This window comes from Schistocerca cancellata, chromosome 1, assembly GCF_023864275.1.
Source record: "Schistocerca cancellata isolate TAMUIC-IGC-003103 chromosome 1, iqSchCanc2.1, whole genome shotgun sequence".
In the NCBI taxonomy this organism is placed as follows: Eukaryota; Metazoa; Arthropoda; class Insecta; order Orthoptera; family Acrididae; genus Schistocerca; species Schistocerca cancellata.
The window spans coordinates 819,674,018-819,701,051 of NC_064626.1; the positions used below are offsets into that span (position 1 = coordinate 819,674,018).

General features: G+C 39.9%; 1 protein-coding gene across 1 annotated transcript in view; it reads right to left on the reverse strand.

Moving 5' to 3' along the window:
• LOC126188311 (ubiquitin carboxyl-terminal hydrolase 8) overlaps positions 1 to 27,034 on the reverse strand; it is a 234,883-nt gene that overhangs the window by 85,085 nt on the left and 122,764 nt on the right. The window contains exons 7-8 of the mRNA XM_049929908.1: positions 23,445 to 23,932; positions 16,442 to 16,626 (exon numbers count right to left, since the gene is read on the reverse strand). Coding sequence (XP_049785865.1) covers positions 16,442 to 16,626; positions 23,445 to 23,932 — 673 coding nt within the window. The remainder of the gene's footprint in view (positions 1 to 16,441; positions 16,627 to 23,444; positions 23,933 to 27,034) is intronic.

The following is a 27,034-nucleotide window of genomic DNA, read 5'->3' on the forward strand; positions in this document are numbered from 1 at the left end:
ATCCAGAATATAAAAAAGAAAAGAAAAAAAAAAAAAAAGATCCTAACAATTACAGAGGAATCTCTCTCTTTCCAATGAATTATAAGATCTTGTCCATGGCAATTTTGAATAGAGATGAAGGAATAGCCAACCTACAACCAGGAGAATCTTTCAAGCAGAATTTAGAGTGGGGAGATATTGTGCAGAGCAAACACTAAATCTAAAGAACATAACAGAAATGAGGAAAATCAAAAATTTGAAATATGTGATAATTTCCACAGATTTTAAAATGGACTATGACTCAACCAATAGAAATGCACTAATCAAAGTTATAAATGCATCTGAAATTGATACTAAAGTAACTGAAATAATTAAATGAAATTTAACAAACACAAAATCAAAAGTAAAATTTATGAGGGAACCATCAAAAGCTTTACTTAAAGTCAGAAGTGAGACAAGGAAACAGTTTGTCAGCTCTACTTTTCAACTGGGCATTAGAGATGGTAATGAGAAGATGGAGGAATCCCATCAATACTGCAGGAGTTCAACTAAGAAGAAATCCAAATAAAATCACCATAGATTGTCTAGCTTTTGCAGATGATACAGGGTTAATTACTGACTCACTGGATAGTGCCAAAGAACAAATCCCAGAACTACAGAAATAAGCGGTCAAAGTAGGACTGAAAATATCATTTGGAAAACAAAAATCAGTTCATGACAAAGATCGATGATGTTCCCCAAAATCCTAAAATTCATAACAACACACTATCTAAAACAAGCTGTTTGAAGTAACTAGGAGAATGGATAATGAGGAATACAGAAGAAGAGATCACAAACAGAAAATAGAGAAAATACAAAACAGATTGCAGAAAATGGAAATTGGATTCCATATGGCAAACAACATTTATAACAAAAAATCTTTAATCTGAAACACAAAACTACGACTCTATCAAACAGTAATAAGGCCTGAAACAGTATAAGCAACAGAAACACTTAAAATAACAAGATCTGGGGATCTTCAAAAACTGGAATGAGTTGAAAGAAGAATTCTAAGGGAAATACTGGGACCTAAAAGTGATAGTAAAGTTGAATACAAATTAAGTTAAAACGGAGAGCTCTATTTGAAAAAGGAAAAGCTAACTGATGTAATGAGTAAAAGAAGACTACAGTTTTATGGACACACACACTGAATGGATAATAACAGACTAACCGAGCAGATCTCAACTTACTAAACAGCTACAAATATAAATCCACACAGTTCTCTATAATTTACAAAGATACGAAATGAATTATAGTGGACACAACAGAAAATAGAATATTTTTTAGAGAAGCAACACAAAAGGCAGTACTTTAGGAATGAAAGAAGTCTGAAAAGGAGGTAAGTGGTTCCAGAAAGAAAAGGAATGACGCTCTTGAAGCACGAAGTCTGGGTGCACAAAAATTAAACACAAAGAATCAAAAACAGAGTTCATTTATCATACACTCCAAAAGAGTTATTCGAATAAATAAATAAACCAAAGTACAGCACATAAAAAGTACAGAACACAAAAATACAAAAATCCTAAAAGCTAATTTTATTGTCCTCAAATTTCAAAGAGCTTGTGCATTTAAAAATGTCAGCTTACTGCTGTTCAAAAAACTCATCTACAGTAATATAGCAATAATCAAGATGCAATAATTTTTACCTGCTTTAATCATATTTCTGCTGCCTGCCAACTATAACATGTCAATCACTGCTAATGTGCTTTCCTCTGTTTCATTACAGCCCACTTGAGGATCACACTTAGGTCAATAAGTTAACTTTACATCTCCTCCATTATTCATTGATATGTTTATCTTTCTCTTTCCTCTCTATTGCTGCACATTGTGTTTCCAGTCTTCTTGATAAGCTTTAATATATGTGCATCACTCCTTTCTGAAGCGAAGTTAAGATTTACTAGATTAGTGAGTATAATAACTATCTCTTTTTGTTTTGATATCTGCAACTGTCAATTTTATCCTGGGTGTATGTCTTTTTCGGTCACTATGGTCATTGAGGATTTCATTGGTACTATGGATACAGTTTTAAAAATGAGATAGTTTCTCAAAAGGTCAGCTTCCATTTAGTGATCACAGAGTGGTTGTACATAGCAACAGAAAAGAACAGTATCCATGACCATGATTGTAAGACTTGAGACTCCCAGCCATAAAGAAGAATGATTTCCTCCAAAGCACAAAAGTAATATGGGCCACTGGCGAATATGGGTTACAGGAAAGGAAAGGTGCTCTGATATATATCCCCACCTAAACTCAATCTGTCATTATCATGAGACAGACAGAAAGCAGGAGAGAAAAAGGAAAAGTCATGAGTGAGAGAATGCAAACAGTAAATGGATAAAAATAGTCAACTGTTTGTTCGATATTTAGCACAAGCCTCTGGAGTTTGGAAATAGATTTTGTTGGCTTATGGTATCTGCAGGACTCAATTTGTGGGACAAAAACTCAGAACTTGCTGTTATGTCACCTGCATCATCAAAATTGTGAAATGTAGTATCATATTTACCTGGTTGACATCACAAACCAAAATCTCTTGATGTGGACTCCACTAATAAACACCAAAAGCTTCAATTAAAACATTTTCCACAGCCACCTGACTCACCAGCTTTTGAGTTTTTTTTTTTTTCCATGATCTGTCCTTTGACTTGAGAATAACTCCTGAGGAATATCTTTTATTTTCTTATTCTTTTATTTGTTTTCTCATTCCACTTCCAGAATGATTAACTCAATGACCTTTGTTTTACACATATCTTCCAGAAAAGGGCTATGTAACCTTAAATGACACCAAAGTGCTCTTTGCTTTGTTCATGTTAAGCACCATGGCACCAGTTTTGTAAAAAGTAGTATGCACATTAAGTTTTTCTATCAAAATTGTATAATTAAATTGGATAATTCCTACAACTTCTAGTTTGCATGCAGTTATATCCCAACTCAAAAAGCACTATCATCATGATCATCATCATCATCATCATCTTTTAGGTTATGTTCAACAAATGTCCTTCCACATGTTACAGAACAAATTCAATCATAAGACTGCGTGTGGCCCATGTATTCCTCCTCCCAAGTTTCTTACAACATACTGCGAGTTTCTGAAAGTTCAAAAAGTGAAACTGACTATTCAGTGCTAAGTAGAAGTTGTGAAAAGTGTTCAGGCAAATGAAAATAAGGTAAGCAGTGTAGTTCAACTTTGTAATTTTCATTGCACTTCCAAGTACACAAAACTGCACAGTTGCATTGTCTCAACATTGAGATCTGACTGAATGACGACTTAAACTTATTGTACACATACTGTAATATTGCCGAACACCTTATCAATATGCTAGATAGTTATCTTTACTCATTCCATTGTTTTTATTTCACCCAGGCTTTCCCATTGTCAAGGTTCTGGGTGTTTTCGTGGAATCTCTCTCAATTTCATAGCAAATTTCACCAATATCAAGGTGGTCTACAAGAGTTTTCATTTTCATACTAATGTAAATTGGCTACAGTGATGAAAAGAGGTTGAACAAACATTTTTAACAACAGTATAGGAGCAGCAATACCTGTTGCAGCAAATGATATACAAACAGTGCTACTGTGGGATATCCTCAGAGAACTAGCATGTCAATTTAGAAGTTACATTATACTGTGATCTCATCTGTACATCTAGGTTGTATTTTGTGAAGTATAATAAAGCAAATTTTATTAATGATTCATCACACTTCACTCAAAATGCTGTTCATGATAAGGATTGCTCCCGAGGCCACACTGAGTGAACCACAGGCAAGAAATATCCTGTTTTATGATTTATATTGACTTTGATAAAGTATGACAAGTTTCTTCCACATAATCTACTTCCTAAGGACAAAAAGTTGCTGTTCCACTTAGAAAAACCTGAGAAGAATTGTTATGGACTCAAACAGACTCAACTGATCTACTGACCAACATTATATGTTGCCACATTCCAGTTAGACAAGAAAGAAAAAGCCAATGACAGAACTCCTGTCACACAAGAGCCACAAAAGTGCAAATCTGGATGTAAATTCATATGTAGTTATGTGTATGGCAGAGTTGGGGTGTGGGGAAGGGAGGCAGGGGGGGGGGGGGGGGGGGGCACACACTAAAGAAGCAAAATTTTTATTCTTTTTGATTAAACCTGCAATGCTCTGGTCCATGTTAAATCAACACCAGCCGAATTAAAATACAAGGGCAACAAGAAACATTCTTGGCCTGGTGCAGAAATGGCTTTAATATCACTGAAGTGTACATGTTCTTAAAACAGTTCGGTTGTGTGCATTTCATTTGAGTGGAATACCTTGCTCCCTTAAAATTCTCTGTTTCATATAATTTTTTGAAAGCACAAATTTATTCAAGGTTAGAGAAGTTTTATATTGCCACAAGCTGCGGAGCATGCCATATGGAATAGTGTTGTCTTACCATCAGGCTATCCAAACATGGTCTCTGGCCTGACTCAAATTCTCAGTTTTATGTAGAAACAGCCAAAGTTTCAAGAAACAGTTTTTTTATGTAATTGATGACTAGTTTTGGGTTACCTGAACTCATTTTCAAATCTCCAAACAGACAAAATGGTATTTTACATCTACATCTACATCTACATCTACATTTATACTCCGCAAGCCACCCAACGGTGTGTGGCGGAGGGCACTTTACGTGCCACTGTCATTATCTCCCTTTCCTGTTCCAGTTGCGTATGGTTCGCGGGAAGAACAACTGTCTGAAAGCCTCTGTGCGCGCTCTAATCTCTCTAATTTTACATTCGTGATCTCCTCGGGAGGTATAAGTAGGGGGAAGCAATATATTCGATACCTCATCCAGAAACACACCCTCTCGAAACCTGGCGAGCAAGCTACACCGCGATGCAGAGCGCCTCTCTTGCAGAGTCTGCCACTTGAGTTTGTTAAACATCTCCGTAACGCTATCACGGTTACCAAATAACCCTGTGATGAAACGCGCCGCTCTTCTTTGGATCTTCTCTATCTCCTCCGTCAACCCGATCTGGTACGGATCCCACACTGATGAGCAATACTCAAGTATAGGTCGAACGAGTGTTTTGTAAGCCACCTCCTTTGTTGATGGACTACATTTTCTAAGGACTCTCCCAATGAATCTCAACCTGGTACCCGCCTTACCAACAATTAATTTTATATGATCATTCCACTTCAAATCGTTCCGCACGCATACTCCCAGATATTTTACAGAAGTAACTGCTACCAGTGTTTGTTCCGCTATCATATAATCATACAATAAAGGATCCTTCTTTCTATGTATTCGCAATACATTACATTTGTCTATATTAAGGGTCAGTTGCCACTCCCTGCACCAAGTGCCTATCCGCTGCAGATCTTCCTGCATTTCGCTACAATTTTCTAATGCAGCAACTTCTCTGTATACTACAGCATCATCCGCGAAAAGCCGCATGGAACTTCCGACACTATCTACTAAGTCATTTATATATATTGTGAAAAGCAATGGTCCCATAACACTCCCCTGTGGCACGCCAGAGGTTACTTTAATGTCTGTAGACGTCTCTCCGTTGATAACAACATGCTGTGTTCTGTTTGCTAAAAACTCTTCAATCCAGCCACACAGCTGGTCTGATATTCCGTAGGCTCTTACTTTGTTTATCAGGCGACAGTGCGGAACTGTATCGAATGCCTTCCGGAAGTCAAGAAAAATAGCATCTACCTGGGAGCCTGTATCTAATATTTTCTGGGTCTCATGAACAAATAAAGCGAGTTGGGTTTCACACGATCGCTGTTTCCGGAATCCATGTTGATTCCTACATAGTAGATTCTGAGTTTCCAAAAACGACATGATACTCGAGCAAAAGACATGTTCTAAAATTCTACAACAGATCGACGTCAGAGATATAGGTCTATAGTTTTGCGCATCTGCTCGACGACCCTTCTTGAAGACTGGGACTACCTGTGCTCTTTTCCAATCATTTGGAACCTTCTGTTCCTCTAGAGACTTGCGGTACACGGCTGTTAGAAGGGGGGCAAGTTCTTTCGCGTACTCTGTGTAGAATCGAATTGGTATCCCGTCAGGTCCAGTGGACTTTCCTCTGTTGAGTGATTCCAGTTGCTTTTCTATTCCTTGGACACTTATTTCGATGTCAGCCATTTTTTCGTTGGTGCGAGGATTTAGAGAAGGAACTGCAGTGCGGTCTTCCTCTGTGAAACAGCTTTGGAAAAAGGTGTTTAGTATTTCAGCTTTACGCTTGTCATCCTCTGTTTCAATGCCATCATCATCCATGAGTGTCTGGACATGATGTTTCGAGCCACTTACTGATTTAACGTAAGACCAGAACTTCCTAGGATTTTCTGTCAAGTCGGTACCTAGTATTTTACTTTCGAATTCACTGAACGCTTCACGCATAGCCCTCCTTACGCTAACTTTGACATCGTTTAGCTTCTGTTTGTCTGAGAGGTTTTGGCTGCGTTTAAACTTGCAGTGAAGCTCTCTCTGCTTTCGCAGTAGTTTCCTAACTTTGTTGTTGTACCACGGTGGGTTTTTCCCGTCCCTCACAGTTTTACTCGGCACGTACCTGTCTAAAACGCATTTTACGATTGCCTTGAACTTTTTCCATAAACACTCAACATTGTCAGTGTCGGAACAGAAATTTTCGTTTTGATCTGTTAGGTAGTCTGAAATCTGCCTTCTATTACTCTTGCTAAACAGATAAACCTTCCTCCCTTTTTTTATATTCCTATTAACTTCCATATTCAGGGATGCTGCAACGGCCTTATGATCACTGATTCCCTGTTCTGCACTTACAGAGTCGAAAAGTTCGGGTCTGTTTGTTATCAGTAGGTCCAATATGTTATCTCCACGAGTCAGTTCTCTGTTTAATTGCTCGAGGTAATTTTCGGATAGTGCACTCAGTATAATGTCACTCGATGCTCTGTCCCTACCACCCGTCCTAAACATCTGAGTGTCCCAGTCTATATCTGGTAAATTGAAATCTCCACCTAAGACCATAACATGCTGAGAAAATTTATGTGAAATGTATTCCAAATTTTCTCTCAGTTGTTCTGCCACTAATGCTGCTGAGTCGGGGGGTCGGTAAAAGGAGCCAATTATTAACCTAGCTCGGTTGTTGAGTGTAACCTCCACCCATAATAATTCACAGGAACTATCCACTTCTACTTCTCTACAGGATAAACTACTACTAACAGCGACGAACACTCCACCACCGGTTGCATGCAATCTATCCTTTCTAAACACCGTCTGTGCCTTTGTAAAAATTTCGGCAGAATTTATCTCTGGCTTCAGCCAGCTTTCTGTACCTATAACGATTTCAGCTTCGGTGCTTTCTATCAGCGCTTGAAGTTCCGGTACTTTACCAACGCAGCTTCGACAGTTTACAATTACAATACCGATTGCTGCTTGGTCCCCGCATGTCCTGACTTTGCCCCGCACCCGTTGAGGCTGTTGCCCTTTCTGCACTTGCCCGAGGCCATCTAACCTAAAAAACCGCCCAGCCCACGCCACACAACCCCTGCTACCCGTGTAGCCGCTTGTTGCGTGTAGTGGACTCCTGACCTTCCGCACACTTCCGCAACAGCATGCAAACCTGTTAAAATTGTACATACACATATATCAAAGTCAAGTTTTCTATTAACTTTGGGAGGCCAAATTCTCTCCCACACATGACTATGTGTACTATTCAGAATCCTATGTGTACTATTCCGAATGTCTTTCTATTGTGTTGATCAATAAATTTATCCCATATATATATGAAAGAGTATTTTCCGGAAAACTCATTTAACTAGCTGAAGAATAGGCAAAGTTTCACTCACTCAGCTCACTGTGATGAGTCTGAGCTCACTCTGATGAGTCTCAAAGTCTATAACTACTTGGGATTTGGGCCAGGGCAAGAGACACTAAGGAAGGAATATTGGGATGATGAGTGAAGTGGGTGCACCCACGTCTGAATGCCTGTGATGATTCTGAACAGAAACTCATTTCTCTCTGAGCACAGACAACATGCAGTGTAGATTCCATATCTGGCACCGTCATGGGCCTGTTCGCTAACACCATGTCCTGCACTCTGTCAATGTTATTTTCATTTGTGGCTGTGGAGGGACATCCACTGCGATCTTCATTCTCCACTCTCTGCCTTCCTTCTCTGAACATGCAGTACCAGCAACCAACAATTTGATGAGACATTACCTCTTCACCATACATGGTCCACTGACATTTATGGATGACAGAACATCTGGTCCCACATGCCCATTCACACCGGATAACAGCACACACTTCCACTGATGACGACATAGTTGGTACACGTCCGCCTGTCATCGTGACATGTACTCTAATAACCTCAGGGACAGCAATTTGTTGCTACACTCTCTTCTTCAGTGCTCTGCACATGTATCATTCCTGCTCCGCTAACTTGCCTTCCATTGTTAAAGCGGCACTGAGTGTAAATTCATACAACATTTGTATGTATCACGTGGTTTACTATCTTCTCTTTCAAAAACAATGACGAAACTTACTTTTAAAATGTATCATATACAAATCTTGGAAGTCTACTCTTCCACTGAAGGGACAAATGCCTTCACTGACTGCCAAAAGTTTTTTCTGGGTAATAAAAGTTTTCATAATTTTTCTCTCATTGAACTGATATGAGGTTAAACTTCAAAAAATGCGTCAAATTTTGTCCACCTTCGTTTTTTGCATTTCTGTTATCATTTAAATGAAAGACAGATGATACATTTAAACATCTACCACTTAGCAAAACCCTGGGGCAAAAATTACAACTGACAACATGCCTCTCCAATGACTCTTACTCTTCTGCCTCTCACTTTGTTTCCACATGCAGCAAAACAGCAAAGGACTTTTCATTCTGCTGTTGTTAATTTTCCATTGTTTTAATCTAGAACCAAGGCAGAGGCTTATTCCCAGACCTCAGCTTTGCAGGTTTTTGCCATACGTAACAATCAGTTTGTTCCTTAATGACTATTATTAATAGACTGTAAAAGAATAAATGTAAAGGCTCATTTGATTCATCAAGTGCTTGATTCTGTTTAATCCATGAAGCATTGTATACACAGCTATATCAGGAATTTTGCCTGCATCAGTCTCGTTACCATCATAGTCACTTTTAGAACTTTTTCTACTTTGAACACCTGTACATGTAGAAGACAAAGCATGCTCGGATTCATTTCCTGAAATGCCTGCATGAGAATCATCCATAAAACAACACAATAAGCATAAGAAGCAACTCCAGTTCAAGCACATCTAGACTTACCGCTATTTTCCAATGACATATAATCTGAATTTTCATCATTTGAAAACTCGTCAAGGAAATAACTTAATCCAGATGTTTCCCCTCATCATCCCACATTTCGAAAACAAAAGCAAACAAAACACATGGAACAGAGAAAACTCAAATTTCAGATAATGCCTACAAAGTGAGTAACAATGACAAACTTTTTAGGAATGATGAAATTTTCCAATGATGTCACTACTGCCATCTAGCCATTACAGTAGAAACATCGTCACAGATGTTTGGAGAATCATAAACACACATTCAACGTCACGGAAAATCATCATAACTAGCATGATGTAATATTATGTCTATTGAACATTCTCATTTCCTGCAATCATAATAATATGTGGAAATTCCTCGTTGGAATATCAACAACATAATGAAAAGATAGATTGCTACTCACCATAAAGATGACATGTTTAATTGCTGATGCACACACTAGCTTTTGGCCAAACCCTTCATTAGAAAAGGAAACACACATACATTCGTTCACATAAGCAAACACACCTCATCCACACATGACCGCCATCTCCGGTAGCTCAGATTGGAGAGTAATTGTCACATAGAATGGAAGCAGCACTCTGAATTGGTGGGAATAGGAAGGCATAGCAGGATATGGGTGGGGGAAGGAGGGGCGGGGAGGGAAGAGCATTGTCTGGCAAAGTGTGTAAAGACTAACCGGGAGGCTGTGGGGCACGGAGATGGGGAGGGGGAGGGAAACAAAGAGCAAAAAAGGATAGGACTGGGGAACGGGAAAGATGGAAATGTAAATTGGAAGAGGGTGGCGCACAAAGGTGGTTGGTGATGATATTAGGAATTAAGTGATAGGACCGAGGGTATGGGGACAGTAGGTAACTGTAGGTTGAGACCAGGATAATTTTGAGAGCACAGAATGTGTTGTAAGGATAACTCCCATCTTTGCAGTTCAAAAAGGCTGGTGGAGGACAAGAGGATCCAGATGGCTTGAGGGGGAGGGGGAAGCAGTAACTGAAATCAAGCATGTGATGTTCAGCTGCATGTTATACCACAGGGTTGTATCCTTTGCTGTTTGCCATAGTTTGGCAAAGGTCGTTCATCTGGTGGAAAGTTGGTTGGTGGTCATACCAATATAAAAAGCTGTGCAATGATTGCAGCAGAGGTGGTATATGACATGGCTGCTTTCAAAACAGGCCCGACCTCTGATGGGGTAGATGAGCCTGTTACAGGACTGGAATTGGAAGTGCTGGGTGGGTCAATTGGGCAGGTCTTGCACATGTGTCTTCCACAGGGATATGATCCCTGTGGGAAGAGGCTGGGACTGGGAGTGGCATTGGGATTGGGATGGACTCAGGTGTTGTGAAGGTTGAGTGGGCAACAGAACACTGCTTTAGGAGGGGTAGGAAGGATCTTGGGTAGGGTGTCCCTCATTTCAGAGCATGATAGGTATTCAAAGCCCCAATGTAGGATGTGAGGTGGAACTGGGGGGATGAAAGGGGCACTCCTCTGTAGCTGGCAGCTGAATTTGGGGGGGATTGGGGGTGTGAGGGGAAATGGCACAGGAGAGCTGTTTGCGGACTAGGTCCAAGGACAGTGCCTGCATGTGGATGCCTTGGTGACACCCTCAGTATACTTGGAAAGGGAGTTATTGTCACTACAGATAAACCACCCCTGTGTGGCCAGCCTGCATGGTAGGGAATTTTTGTTACTGAAGGGATGGCAGCTGTCAAAATGCAGTTATTGTTGGTGGTTGGCGAGTTTAGTGTGGACAGAGGTGTCGATGGAAACATCACAGAAGAGAATGTTAACGTCCAGGAGGCTGGCACGCTGGATTGAGGAAGACCAGAGTAAGCCGATGGGAAGGTAGCTGTTGAGGTTGCGAAGGAATGAAGAGAGGGTGTCTTGGCCCCAAGTCCAGATCATGAAGGTATCATCAATGGACCTGAAACAGACAAGGGGTCTGGCATTTTGGGAGGCTAGGAAGGTCCTCTCTACATGGCCTATAAAAAAGTTGGCGTAGGAGGGTACCATGTAGATGCCCATGGCTGTGCTGCAGATCTGTTTGTATACCTTCCCTTCAGAGGAGAAGTAATTGGGAGTTCGGATAAAGTTAGTTAGGTGTATTGGAAATGAGGTAGGGGGTTTGAATTGTCAAGGACTTTGGGAAAGTTAGTGCTCGACACCAGTAAGATCTGATGATCTGAGGGATGTTGGTGCATAGGGAGTTGGTGTCATCAGTGACAAGTACAGATCCAGGAGGTAAAGGGGTGGAGATGGTGTTGAGTCAATGGAGGAAGCAGTTGGTACCTTTGATGTGGGAGGCTAGTATATGGGCAACTGGTGGGAGCTGATTTGTCAATGAGGGCCAAAATTCTCTCCCGGAGGGGGGTGGGGATGGGGGGTGCACAATAGCCAACTGCAGTGGAGCACCTACGATTGTTGGGTTTGTGGATTTTGGGGAGCAAGTAGAGGAGAGAAATGGATTCTGGGGAGAGGTTCTGGGAAGGGCCTGAGACTTTAAGCAAGTACTGGAGGTTACAGTGAACTTCTGGGATGGGATCACTCTGGCAGGATTTATAGGTGGAAGAGTCACATAAATGGCAGGGGTCTTCAGCCAGGTAATTACTACGATTCATAACAACGGTGGTGGAACCTTTGCCTGTAGGTAGGATGACTCCGGCAGGATTTGTTTTGAGGTTGTATACTGCTGTCCTTTCTTCTGCTGCAAGGGTGGCGTTCTTAGGAAGGGACCTAGGGAATGATGATGAAGCCAAGTTGGAGGTAAGGAATTCCTGGAAGATGATTAGTCAGTGGTTAGGTGAGAAGGAGGGGGGGGGGGGGTGTGAACTGAGAGAGGCAGAATTCAATGTTGAGATTAGGTTGGCTTTGGTTGCAGCGATTGATGGCAAAGAAGTGTTTCCATCGCAGCTCTTTGACAAAGCCAGCATCGATAAATTTGGGTGAAGGGCTGCCTAAAGGTGAGGCCTTTGGATAAGACTGAAACTTCTGTAGGGCTGAGGGTTTTGGTAGAAAGGTTAACAATAGTGTTATGGGAAAGTTTCAACTCTGGGTTTGATGGAGTGTTAGTTACAACAGTTGTGACCTCTCCCATACAGCCTGGCCAGCCGAGGGTGGTGGATCTGCAGTGACAAGAATTCCCTTGCCCAGTAGGCTGAGGGTCTCACCAAGGACTTCACAGGAGCACTATCCCCCAGACCTAATGTGCAATCAGGGCTCTGTGCCAATTCCCTTCGCACCCCCAATCCTCCCATCATCCACAAGAACCAGCTACAAAGGAGTGCCCCCTTTGTGCCCCAGCAGCACCCTAGTCTGGAACACTGTAACCACAACTTTTGTCAGGGCTTTAATTACCTACCAACATGCCCTGAAACAATGGACAGTCTCCCAAGATCCATCCCTCCGAAATTAGTTTTCCATCACCCACCCAACTACCACTACATCCTAGTCCATCCTTATTCCATTCGCAATCCCAACTTCTTGCCACAGGGATCAAGACAAAGGAGACCACCTTATGGCACAACATACAGCTGAACATAACATGCTCGATTCCAATGGCTGGTTTACACAAGCTCTACCACCAGCTTCCCTGAACTGCACAGATGGGAGTTATCCTTACAACACATTCTCTGCTCTCTAAATTACCCTGACCTCAACCTACGGTAACCTACTGTCCAACACACTTCATCCAATCCAACAGTTTCCACGCCATATGTCCTACACCTACACCCTATTCTCATCTCCAATTTTATTCGTGTGGTGTCCTCTGCCAACATACCTGCCCATCTTTCCCACCCCACTCCTCTCCTTTTTCACTCCTCATTTCCCTCCACTCTCCGCAACCTCCCTGCACCATAGCCTCCCCACACTGTGCCTGTTGGCACTCCAATCCCTGAATGCTCTGCCAGATAGTGCTCTTCTCTGCCCCTACCTGTACCCTGCTATCCCTTCCCACTTCATATTGCTGCTTCTGTTCTATGTGACAACTGCATTCTGGTCTGAGCCTACAGAGATGGCCATCATGTGTGTGTGAGGCGTGCCCGATTGTGTGAATGAATGTGTGCGTGTTTTCTTTTCTGCTGAAGGCTTTGGCTGACAGCTAATGTGCAAGTGTCTTTTCATTCTGTCTGTCTGCAACTCAATGTGTCATCTTTATAGTGAATAGCAATCTACCTTTTCCTTATACTGGTAATATTATGTCAGCCACACACTAAGAATTAGAGACAACGTACAAGCTCGGATAGGGGAAGGTAACTGTCAATGCACTTTCAAATGAACCATCCTCACCTTGAACTTTAAGTGACTGATGGAAAACCTGGAAACCTAAATCTGGATGGCTGGATAGGGATAAGAACTTACTTCGTCAGTGTTTAGCTATTTCTGCTTATTGACCCAGTATTTATGTTTGGATAGTAACAAAAAGGTGATGTCTTCAGCAGAGGGTACTCATTATAAAAGAAACATATAAAACATGTAGAATTTTTAAGCTCAGATGACAGAACTATGTCAGGATTTGAAAGTACAATACATGACATCTACTGTTATTTTTAATTGTACACTAGAAGGGAAACAAAAAAATGGTCTATTTACTGCTCACTTTTGTTTAGTGTTTGTTGCTATACTTCATCACACTAGAGGATTCTTTCTCTATCACACACTTTTTCAGAATGCAGGGGAAGTCATCTCAGCCCTAACGTTTTGTATGTTTCTTGGCAGTGGTTATATTAATTTGATAGAGTACTGAGCTTCATTTTCAAAAACATTTAACCTACCTATGAAATATTTAAAATAGGCCTAGTTATATGTTTTCACGTTATGGGGATGAGTTGTGTCACTGGTCTCTATGTTTGTGAGGTCTTGTAGTGCTCTTACAAATAGTTCGAATTTATACATTTCACAATTCCTCTTACAGACTTATAGGGATTAGAGAGGGGCTTAAACCCACACCTCCAGATTTCAGACACTCAGATCGGCACAAAATGTTGTGTGTCGATAGAGTATCAATCAAAACACCGATTTAGTTCGTGCTGTGTGTTTTTGTCCAGTAAAAGATGCTTAAATGATAATTAAAATTAACACCAGAACAACAGAGTATAAAGAAACTATCTGAGAACCGCAAATGTGGAAATATATGGTAGGTGAGTTGGTAGAGCATCAGATCATCATACTAAAGATCTGGAGTTTGAAACCCATTGATGGCAATTTTTTTTAACAGTTTACGCGTAAAATTGTTATTTGTGAGAACAGTTTACTGAAACGCAAAAGGATATTTTGTAGTTTGTAGCAATGTTCTTTGGGCAGTCTGCTTTAGCTTTGTTAGCTGAAAGTAGAAAACCTATATCATACATTTATACAGATAACACACCTATCTATACAAATGTACTCTACAAGTTTGCTACTTTCAACTAATGAAGTAAAAGCAGACTATCAAAAGAACATTGCTACAAACTCTGAAACATCCTTTTACATGTCAGAAAAATGTTCTCCCCTATAACAAGTTCACACGTTAACTGGTAAAAAGAAAAATTGCAATTAGTGGGTTTCAAACTCAGGACCTTTAGCACGACCATCTGATGCCCTACCCACTCACCTACCACAGGTCTTCAAAGTCGCACCTCATTGATATGCTTTTTTTTACTACATAGTTCTGGTGTTACTTTTAATTACCATTTATACTTGTCCTACTGGACAACAGCACACAGCACAAACTAAATTGGTGTTTTGGTTGATACTCTATCAACACACAATCTTTGATAGTGATCTGAGTGTCTTGATATCTGGAGGTTTGGATGTTAGTAGATGAAGTTTTGAAAAGGAACACATGACTGGAAATGCACATCTGGGTAAGTTTGAAGATCAGATCACTTGCAAATCCCTCGCTTTCCAGTACACACATAAACTGAGAAGAGGGCACCATTGTGAGTCCCTGTTGCAATTATGACGTAATATACCATTTTTGTCTACCTATAACAATGGCTGGGAGAAACTGGTATGTTCACAACTACAAAGGCTGACTGTGATGCTTCACAAACATGCTGCACACTCAACTTTGAAGAGAACATCCTTCATCATCTAGATGAGAAGCTGGCAAGAAACACCTGAAACATTGCCCTTTGCCAGGAGTTCTTGTAGAGCATGCATGTCAAAGCTCATTGTCTCCACTGTGTGCATATCTTAAAGTGGGAGACTTGAAAGTCGTCCTATCTTTAATCTTATTTTAGCCTACATCCAAACAATACTTTTCTAGGCATGGGTTTCTTATCAAAACTTTATCTCCTACGTTCCCTCCATAACCCCTGGAGGTATGTAACAGGAATTGCGAAACACCTCATAAAGTGACTGAAAGAATACAATATTGAAATCCTTAAAATTAATAAACAATTGTTTTTGACACTTTTCCAACATAATTCAAATGGACATTTTCAAAGCAATTATACTTTTCATACCTATGATTATACAATTCATCTGTACTGTGATTCTGCGATTTACAGTGTACATATTGTTATATGCACACAGTTGTTCCATTATAAATACTGCTGAGCTTAATTTATTGGAAAAAGTATTAATCTGTTGTTTTACTTCAAATCACTTTAAATCATAAAAGCAATAACTTTATATCCATTGTATTAACGTTTCGGTTAATTGCTTTCTCATTTTTATCATCTTGAGAGTGTTAAAATATTAATGTGGTATTCCTGACACGTGTTATCTTCTTTTAAGCATTTATATTTATGTTCACACAATTAATGGGGTAAGTCTGAAAGAAAGACTGTGGGAATTCTTCCACAGTATCCAGGCTAAACATTTATCACTGCCAGCTGTCCTTTGGTTGTGTGCTTATTGTTCCTTGCAGTAGTCTTCAGTCTTATTATCGAGGCAGATGGGGATCTGTTCATTCTAGTGCATCCTATGCAGGTCTCTCACATTTCTATCTAGTTACTGCAACTTTTGTCGCGCGTTCAAAGCCTTGATTTCTTCCTACAATTTTTAGTATCCTCATTACCTCCATTACCAAATTATTTTTTTTAGTGCCTCAGAATGTGTCCTTTCAGCCAAATTGTGCCACTAAGGTCTTTTCCCCATCTAATCTGCTGCATCCTTCTGAAGCACAGACATTTAAAAAAGATGTGAAATAGTAAGAAAGATTCCACAAACCTTTCCTGTTCTTTTTGTTCCCGTTGTTGGGTGATCTTTTTCATTTCTTTTTCTGTAAGATTAATTCTTTCATTGACTTCCTTTTCAAGATCTGTAAGCTTCTTGTCTTTTGCCAGATTTAATTCCTCCTGCTCTTTACTTTTGTACAATTCTAATTCATTGCGTAGCGATTGGTTTTCCAATTCCTGTAAAGTATGTGTCATTTAGTTCATGCAAGTTATCATTCTAGATTTCTACAAATAATCATAACACATAAATGAAACAAATCAAAACTGAGTCAAGGTGAGGCAATGAGTGCAAAATATCATACTACTTGCAGCTCAAATCCCCACCCCGCCACACCTCTTACCCCAGAAATAGAAAATAAATGTTGACATTATGTGCTCCATGGGCTATGCTTACCTGAACAAGCACAAAAATGAGAGTAGCTGCCATTATTGCACATACAATAACTTACTTACTTACTTACTTACTTACTGTCAACCATCATAACAAAACTACTGATAAGTGAGGGCAGGTAGTATGCACATATAAAATGTACTGACCAACTGATCACCACTCATACCTCAGTTTTAACAGCTGCCACTACTTCGGCCTATTCTGCAGCATTAGGGGGAGAGAGTAGAAGTTTGAAAGCTGAGATAGCGTGTCCAACATTTCCATTTTGCTATCTATCTGCAGTTTAGAGCCTAGTTTAAGCATTATGTGGTTGCATTCCCTCACGCCATTGTTTAGTTAGTAAGTACTACACAACTGACACCATTGAAAAACAAAGAAAGAAAAGACTGAAGAGCTTATCACTTCACAACAACAAAGTATGTGTTATGTTTAAAAAGTAATGGAATTTTTTTTGTTTTTTGTTTTTTTGTTTGTATTACTCTCATTCATGCGATTATTTTGTTTTTGTGCTATTAAACATTGCTGATACATACCTCTACAGTGTTAACCATGCTTGATATTTAGTCTTTTGTCAGATGTCAAAATTGACATGTGTTTTGATAGTAACAGCAATAATTTATTCTGTATAAAAATTGATGAGAAAACTTGTATTAAGTTTTGTTGTAAGAACACAAAACAATGAAGAAAGCTTTAGAAATATTAAACATTGCTTTTGGTGAGTCTACTACAAGTAAAACAATGGTTTACATGTGGTACAAACAGTTCGAAGAAGGCCTTCAAGATGTTGAAAATGACTAATACTCGGGACACAACAAAATATTGCCAACCAATGAAATCATGGAAAAAAGTGAAAGAAATTATCACAAACAATCGCCAAATCACAATCAGAAAATTTGCTGATGATTTTGCCACACCCCACGCATGCCACCAAAATTTTTCAGATGTTTTGAATACGAAATGTGTGATACCAAAATTAGTTCAAAAATCGTTTAATTTTGAACAAAAATGACAATGAATGCAAGTAATTCAGGAGTCTCTAGATAAAAATCCACAATAGTGCTGAATCATGTCATAATAGGTGATGAAAAGTGGGTTTACAGATATGATGTTGAAACTAATGCTTGATCATACCAATGGGAGCATTATGGATTGCCACAACCAATTAAAATTTGACAAGTGCAGTCAAACATACAGGTTACACTCCTTGTGTTCTTTTATTTTAACAGTGTAGTGCAACATGAGTTCTTGTTACAGGGTTTAACATTCAGTAACAAGCGCTACTTCCAAGAAGTTTAGTTTATGTGAAGTCATGAGGGGGAGGGAGGGTTGGGGGCGATAGCCCAGAAGATGACGAAACAATCCACAGCTTCTGCAACATGATAACGCAGCTGTGCACACGTCTGTGCTTGTTTTTGGACAAAAACAATAGTGTAATGGTCGGGCAGGCAGGTAAGAAAATTTAAATGGGAAATGGATAGGTTAAAGTTAGATGTAGTGGGAATTAGTGAAGTTCGGTTTCAGGAGGAACAAGATTTCTGGTCAGGTGAATATAGGCTTATAAATACAAAATCTAATATAGGTGATGCAGGAGTAGGTTTAATATTGAATAAAAAAAATGGGAGCATGGGTAAGCTACTACAAACAGCATAGTGAACGTATTATTGTAGCCAAGATAGACACGAAGCCCATGCCTACCCAGTAGCAAAACTTTATGTGCCAACTAGCTTTGCAGATGACAAAGAGATTGAAGAAACATATGATGAGATAAAAGAAATTATTCAGATAGTGAAAGGAGATGAAAATTTAATAGTCATGGGGGACTGGAATTCAATAGTAGGAAAAGGAAGAGTAGGAAAAGTACTTGGTGAATATGGAATGGAGGTAAGGAAAGAAAGAAAGCAAGCTGCCAGGTAGAATTTTGCACAGAGCATAAGTTAATCAAAGCTAAAACTTGGTTTAAGAATCACGAAAGAAGATTGTATATGTGGAAGAGGCCTGGAGACACTGGAAGGTTTGAGATTGATTATATAATGGTACGAGAGTGATTTAGGAACCAGGTTTTAAATTGTAAGACATTTCCAGGGCCAGATGTGGACTCTGACCACTATCTACTGGTTACGAACAGTAGATTAAAACTGAAGACACTGCAAAAAGGAGATTGGCCATGGATAAACTGAAAGAACCAGAGGTTGTAGAGAGTTTCAGAGAGAGAGTGTTATGGAACAATTGACAAGAAAAGGGGAAAGAAATACAATAGAAGAAGAATGGGTAGCTTTGAGAGATGAAATAGTGAAGGCAGCAGAGAATCAAGTAGGTAAAAAGACAAGGGCTAGTAGAAATCCATGGGTAACAGAAGATGAAAGGAGAAAATATAAAAACGCAGTAAATAAAGCAGCCAAATAGGAATACAAATGTGTCAAAAATGAGATCAACAGGAAGCGCAAAATTGCTAAGCGGAGATGGCTAGAGGACAAATGTAGGGAAGTACAGGTATATGTCACTAATGGTAAGATAGATACTGCCTACAGGAAAATTAAAGAGACCTTTGGAGAAAAGAGAACTAAAACTAAACTCAGCTCCTCCCAAACAGGCCATGAAGGCCCAAAGGTACCGACCAGCCGGTGTGTCATCATCAGCCAAAAGGCATCACTGGATGCAGATACGGAGGGGCATGTGGTTAGCACACCGCTCTCCCGGCCGTATGTCAGTTTCCGAGACCGGAGCCATTACTTCTCAATCAAGTAGCGCCTCAGTTTGCCTCACAAGGGCTGAGTGCACCCCACTTGCCAACAGCGCTCGGCAGACCGGATGTTCACCCATCCAAGAGCTAGCCCAGCCCGACAGTGCGTAACTTCGGTGATCTGACGGGAACTGGTGTTACCACTGTGGCAAGGCCATTGGCAGAAAAGAGAACTACTTGTGTGAAGATAAAGAGCTCAGATGGAAAACCAGTTCTAAGCAAAAAAGGGAAAGCAGAAAGGTGGAATGTGTATATAGAGGATCTATACGAGGGTAATGTACTTGAGGGCAATATTATGGAAATGGAAGAGGATATAGATGAAGATGAAATGGGAGATATGATACTGCATGAAGAATTTGACAGAGCACTGAAAGACCTAAGTTGAAACAAGGCCCTGGGAGTAGACAACATTCCATTAGAACTACTGATAGCCATGGGACAGCCAGCCCTGTCAATACTCTTCCATCTGGTGAGCAAGATGTACGAGACGGGTGAAATACCCTTGGACTTCAAGAAGAATGTAATAATTCCAATCCCAAAGAAAGCAGGTGTTGACAAGTGTGAAGATTATCGAACTATCAGTTTAATAAATCATGGCTGCAAAATACTAACACGAATTCATTAAAGACGAATGAAAAAATTGTAGAAACTGACCATCGGAAGGATCATTTGGATTCCATAGAAATGTTGAAAAACATGAGGCAATACTGACCCTCGACATATGTTAGAAGATAGATTAAGGAAAGGCAAATCTACGTTTCTGGCATTTGTAGACTGTAAGAAGGCTTTTGTCAATCTTGACTGGAATACTCTCAAATTTTGAAGGTGCCAGGGGTCAAATACAGGGAGCAAAGGCTATTTACAATTTGTACAGAAACCAAATGGCAGTACCGAGTTGAGGGGCATGAAAGGGAAGCAGTGGTTGGGAAGGGAGTGAGACAGGGTTGTGGCCTATCCCCGAGGTTATTCAATATGTGCATTGAGCAAGCAGTAAAGGGAACAAAAGAAAAGTTTGGAGTAGGAATTAAAACCCATGTAGAAGAAATAAAAGCTTTGAGGTTTGTCGACAACATTATAATTCTGTCAGAGACAGCAAAGGTGCTGGACGAGCAGTTGAACGCAATGGACAGTGTCTTGAAACATGAACATCACCAAAAGAAAAACAAGGCTAATGGAATGTAGTCAAATTAAATCAGGTGATGCTGAGGGAATTAGATTAGGAAATGAGACACTTAAAGTAGTAAAGGAGTTTTGCTATTTGGGGAGCAAAATAACTGATTATGGTCGAAGTAGAGAGGATATAAAATGTAGACTGGCAATGGCAAGGAAAGCGTTTCTGAAGAAGAGAAATTTGTTAACATCAAGTATAGATTTAAGTGTCAGCAAGGCATTTCTGAAAGTATTTGTATGGAGTGTAGCCATGTATGGCAGTGAAACATGGACGATAACTAGTTGAGACAAGAGGAGAATAGAAGTTTTTGAAATGTGGTGCTATAGAAGAATGCTGAAGATTAGATGGGTAGATCACATAACTAATGAGGTGGTACTGAACAGAACTGGGGAGAAGAGGAATTTGTGGCACAACTTGACTGGAAGAAGTGATGGCTTGGTAGGACATGTTCTGAGGCCTCAAGCGATCACCAATTTAGTACTGGAGGCACCATGGAGGGTAAAAATCATAAAGGGAGACCAAGACATGAATACACTACGCAGATTCAGAAGGATGTAGGTTGCAGTAGTTCCTTGGAGATGAAAAAGCTTGCGCAGGACAGGGTAGCATGGAGGACTGCATCAAACCAGTCTCTGGACTGAAGACAACAACAACAACAACAACAACAACAACAACGATGAAGCCTTAGCCTCTGTATTCACCAGACATGGCGTCACATGGCTTTTTCTGTCCCCAAACACAAAAAGCTTACAGGGTCACTATTTTACAAACATAGATGAGATTAGAGTGCTGAGAGGTCTAATGGCTATACAGAAGTGCTTTGGTGTTTGTAAAGAGCACTGTCGTAAGTGTATAATTTCTAGTGTGGACCATCTTGGAAAGGATAATAGTTATGTTGATAAACAACAAGGGAAGAATTGTAGAAAGATGGAAAGAATACTTCTCCGAACTGTGGAATTGCCCAGACCAAGGTGGGATATTACCTGCAAACACTACGGAGGAAAGGAAAGATGAAGAAGAATGGGAAGTGAGTAAGACGTGAAGATCACAATCAAAGGACTCAGAAACAACGAAGCCCCAGGGGAAGACGGAACAACATCAGAATTATTCAAGGAGGGAGGTGAGAGCTTACACCTAGAGATATATAAACTGATCCAGTTGATATGGGAGAAGGAGACACTGCCAGAAGAATGGAAATTGGCTATAATATGCCTCAATATACAAGAAGGGAAGAAAAATGGAATGTGGTAACTACAGAGGAATCAGCTTGTTGAATGTAACGTACAAGGAGCTGTCCATAATTATCCTCAGAAAATTGCAACCATTCATAGAGAACAACATACACGAGTACCAAGCTGGCTTTCGACCAAACTGATCGACAATAGATCACATTTTTACACTAAGACAATTGTTCTAAAAACATTGGAAATATGATGAAGATATCTACAGCCTGTTCATCGATTTTCAATGTGCATATGACAGCATCCACAGGCATAGCCTACACAATGCAATGCAGGACTTCAGAATCCCTGAGAAGCTAGTGAGAATGGTGCAAGCTTGTATGGAAGGGTCAAAGGCAGCAGTACATTTCCGAGGAGCCACATCAGAAACATTTGAGATTGAGACAGGCCTTAGACAAGGGGATGCTCTCTCATGTGATCTGTTCAATGTCGTCTTAGAGAAAGTAACAAAAGAGTGGAGCCAATAGGAGTGGGCTGGAATGGAGATGGCCAGTAACTTCAATTGTCTCGCATATGCAGATGACATAGTACTAAAAGCGAATCAAAGCACGAGTTGAAAGAAATGTACCTGAAAATGCACAATTATGCACAGAAGGTAGGGCTCAAAGTAAATCAAGACAAATCAGAGTTCACGCAATTAGGAATAAGACAAGAGCAGGTACAATTTCTTGAGATAGATGGCAAGAGGTTCAAGAGAGTAGACCAGTTCAAATACTTGGGATCTTGGTTCACCACGGACAACATCATAAAAATGGACATCAAGGAAAGAATAGCAGTAGGAACGAAATGCATGCATTCCCTCAGAGAAATGCTTGGCTCTAAATCGATCTCAGTGAACACTAAGATGAAAATCTACAACACAGTGATATGCTCAGCAGTAATGTACGGTTCAGAAACATGCAGCATGACTAAGCGAGAAAGGGAAAAACTATTAACATTTGAAAGAAGAGTAATGAGGAAGATATGGGGACCAGTTTTAGATAATGGAGAATGGAGGAGGAGGAAAAACAAGGAAATCTACCTTCTGATGCAACAACCAACTATCCTACAGAAGATAAAGAGCAAAGGAATACAATGGATGGGCCATGTAGCCCATATGCCAGATAGAAGAAAGGCGAAGATAGCACTAGTGGGGAAACCGAACACCAAATGCCCCATTGGACGACCAAGGCAGCGCTGGATGGACGACCTGGCGAAGGACCTAGCAGCCCTGGGAATTGAAGACACCTGGAGGGGCACAAAACAGCAAGGGATGGAGGCAGTTTGCGGAAGCACCATGTGGTCTGCAGGGCCTGTGATTGCTGAATATCTATCTATCTATCTATCTAACAGTTATGTAGACAAACAAAAGAAATTCTTTCGAGAAAACAAAAATTCACATTAGTTTTTCTTTAACATACCATTACACATGTACTTTTCTAGTACAGCTGCAACGTGATTTAAATAACTTACCTTCTCCTTTCGTTCCTTTTCTAAGTTCCTTATATTTTTTAGCAGTTCTTCCTCCTTCTGCTGAAGCTGCATTCTCAGTTCCTCTTCTGCTTCCTTCTCTTTACGTAGTCTAATTTGCTCCCACTCTTCTTCTGCTTTAAGCCGGTTTTTTTCCAAATTCAGTGTGCTATTTGCCAATGTCTCTCGCTTTTCTAGAAGGCTGGCTAAAGCACGACTTCTTTCCTCATACAATTGAAGAGCTGCTGCCTTAGATGAACGATCAAAGGCTGGCTTGTTGTGTGGTGTAAAACTCACATTATCATGTTGCACTGATGGAGCAACCGAAACAACACTGCCACCACCAGCATCAGCGTCACTTGGGCCTGTACTATTACTGATAGTTGGTCCAGCTATAGCAACATGTGCTGGTTTGGATGAACGATCCACTTTTGGCAGTGATGGTGCAATATTTGTGACTGAGTCATTTATATCAGGGTATTCTATTGTATCTGAAACAAAGACAAAATAACACATAAAAAAGAAAAACTTAATTTACAAGTACCAAGCTGGCCAATAGAACGAATACTACAACTCAGTGAAAAGGAAAGTAGATAACAAAATAATCAACATATAAAATGTTGCAATACAAATATATAAACTACTAAAAAGTGATAGTTTAAATTCTTCTCTTCGGAAGGAGATTAAGAAGGAATTCCCTACACCACTGCAGCAATCACAGAATGTTTCTAATTATTATTTATTTTATCTGAAAGGAAAATTGGGCTAAATTATAGCTAAATGAGAAAATATCACAGTTTTTAAGTATTTTAGCCAGCAACTACATAGCGTCACATATGTCTCCATTCAGGATACATTTTCCCTGGAGGCTTGCCTTTACACCTCTATAAATGAAAATCAAATAGTGCTCTATGCTTTACAAGGCACAAACACTTGCAATGAAATTACCCTGATAATGCCAGTAACATGTTGTCTTTCATTGTGTAAAGAAAAGTAGATGACTGCTTGTGTTGTGTAAAAAGAACAATACAGAAACTCATTCCAGCTTACCTGGAAACATCTTTCAACTTACATTCTTTATCTATATCCTTCGAGGCATAGTATAATTTGACACACACACACACACGTTAGACTCTAGGTAATCAGGCCATTCATTTCACATATGGGTGTTGGATTAGTGGAAGTGCTGGATTATTGAGAGTGTCTGAAATTTATTTTAAAAACATAGGGGATGTACTTTATTAAATCCAAAGATATAACTCTAAAAACATAGAGGATGTGCTTCACTAAATCCGAACAGACAATTTTAAAAATATAGGAGGATATACTTTATTAAATTCAATGATATATTCATTTCCAAAGGCAACTTTGTCAATGAGTGTGTACATAATCATACAGTAGTATCACACATTATGAAACATGTTCCAAATTTTTAATTGTCCGAATGACAATATGCGATGGCAGCACGCTTTGTCACACAACTAATTTATTATCATTACATTGGTACTGCAAGTATCTGGTTGCGGCATAATGTACTCCAGGAAGATGTCTGTAGTGTGAGAAATCTTCATGCTCACTCCTTCTCTGTCCCCTTTTTCATCACTTTGAACACTTTCCTGCTTGCTTTTGCTTTTGATTATTTTTTTCATCTGTAAAAGTTTGGTCCGTCTCACAGGTTTCCTCTTTCAACCACTTAGCAACATCTTCATCATCAATTTCTCCTCCTCCTGGAAGCTTGTGGAACATGTCAGTGTACAAGGTATCAGCAACTGATGACTCTTAATTGAGTGGCTCATCGCTGTCACTCAGTTCTGGATCTAACTCTGCTTCAATGGATGGCAACACTTTTCTCCAGCCCTTTATCATCATAGTGCTTTCCACTTTATCCCACGCTTCAGCTTCTTGGAGAACATCGAGTAAGTTCATTGCTTCGACACCTTCAGCATAGTCTTGGAAGAGTCATTTTCATATTCATTCAGCAAGGAGGCCAGGTGTGCATGTTGATAATGACATTTAATTGATTCCAAAATTCCCTAGTCCATGAGCTGAATCAGGGCTGCACACTACATGGAAGAAAAAGTGCTTGTAAACCCCTGGGTTTCAGAGCCACATTGGAAGAATGATTGGGGGCACTTCAGTAATAAGAACAGCTTACAGTGGAAGCTTCTTCTTCTTTTTCTTCTTCTTCTTCTTCTTCTTCTTCTTCGGATCTTTTCTCACTGCTGGTACAAATGTTTCATGGAACCACCGAGAGAATATTTTTCTGTACAGCCACGCTTTCTTCTGAGTGCAATATTGCACTAGTAGTGTATTTATGTCACCCTGTCGAAAACAAAGTGAATGTTGGTATTTCCCAATTACCGTGAGCAGTAGCTTATGACTTGCATTCGCGTTACAACATTCCATTTATGTTACGCACTGTTTCTCTTGCTTGTACCCACAAGTCTCCTTCTCATGCTTGGCAACTAATGTTTCTGAAGGAAGGATCTTGTAAAAGAGTGCGCTTTCATCAGCACTGTACAAGGCATCAGCAGTTATATCTTCCTTCTCTATTACCTTCCTTAACTTGTTTACAAACTCGTCTGCATATTGTCCATCAGCTGAGTGACTTTCCCCGGTGGCTGTCAGATACTGAACGCCATTTAATTTTTTCCGATAGCCAACCCTCACTTGCTACAAACAAGTTACTACCACCAAGTTGTTTGTTAAATGCAGCTCCTTTTTCTTTTATTATGGGACCACTATCTGGACTTCCCTTACTGCACTGCTGTATGAACCATCTACAAACATCTACGTCCAGTTCTTCATTCTAACTTTTTCCCATAACCTGTTTTCCCAGCTCACTATCCATTTGGGTTGCATAATGTTGAATAAAACAGTCTTTCTTTTTGATATCATAAATAGCTGCTTGTCCAACACTGTACTCAGCAGCAGTGGCTTTCACCTTCCCTAAAATTCTGAATTTCTGCTTGAGTTCTAGCATAACATGTTTCCTTTTAGAAGACATGATACTGAACTGTAGAGATTCCCACAATTTCAAATATGTGTAGCATTCTTTAACATTGTAATTAACTAACGACACTGTTGCACCTGATGGTTCATTCTTGTGTGTCATTTCGATGCAAGCTGAATTGTTGAAAGGCCAAACTAGTAAAGGCTGGTTTGGCGAGAGTTTGATGTAGTTTACCAATATTATTCCCTTTTTTTCTGCCCTTATCTTGTTCTACAAAGGAATATTACTGATCTGGTTACCACGGGAAATGTACATGGGAGAAAAATAAAATGTTGGTTGCTCAATCTTGTAATGTTCACTCATTGAACTAGACACCACATCTGTCGTGTAGATTCTCCCTATGTAATATGTAGGACATTTCAATAAGGCTCTCAACTTGAGTGAACAAAATCATAACAAATCACACAACTTGTCTTAAAAACTTATTATTCGATTAATTCAAGGGTAAGGGTCCCACACTGACAATTTTAGATTCAGCCTGACAAAAGTTTTGTAAACCATCTTTTTTGTGGATACTTACACTTCCTTAGTTTTCTGCCAATGAGAATCAGTCTGTTTCCTGGCTTCCCCGCAATTGAAT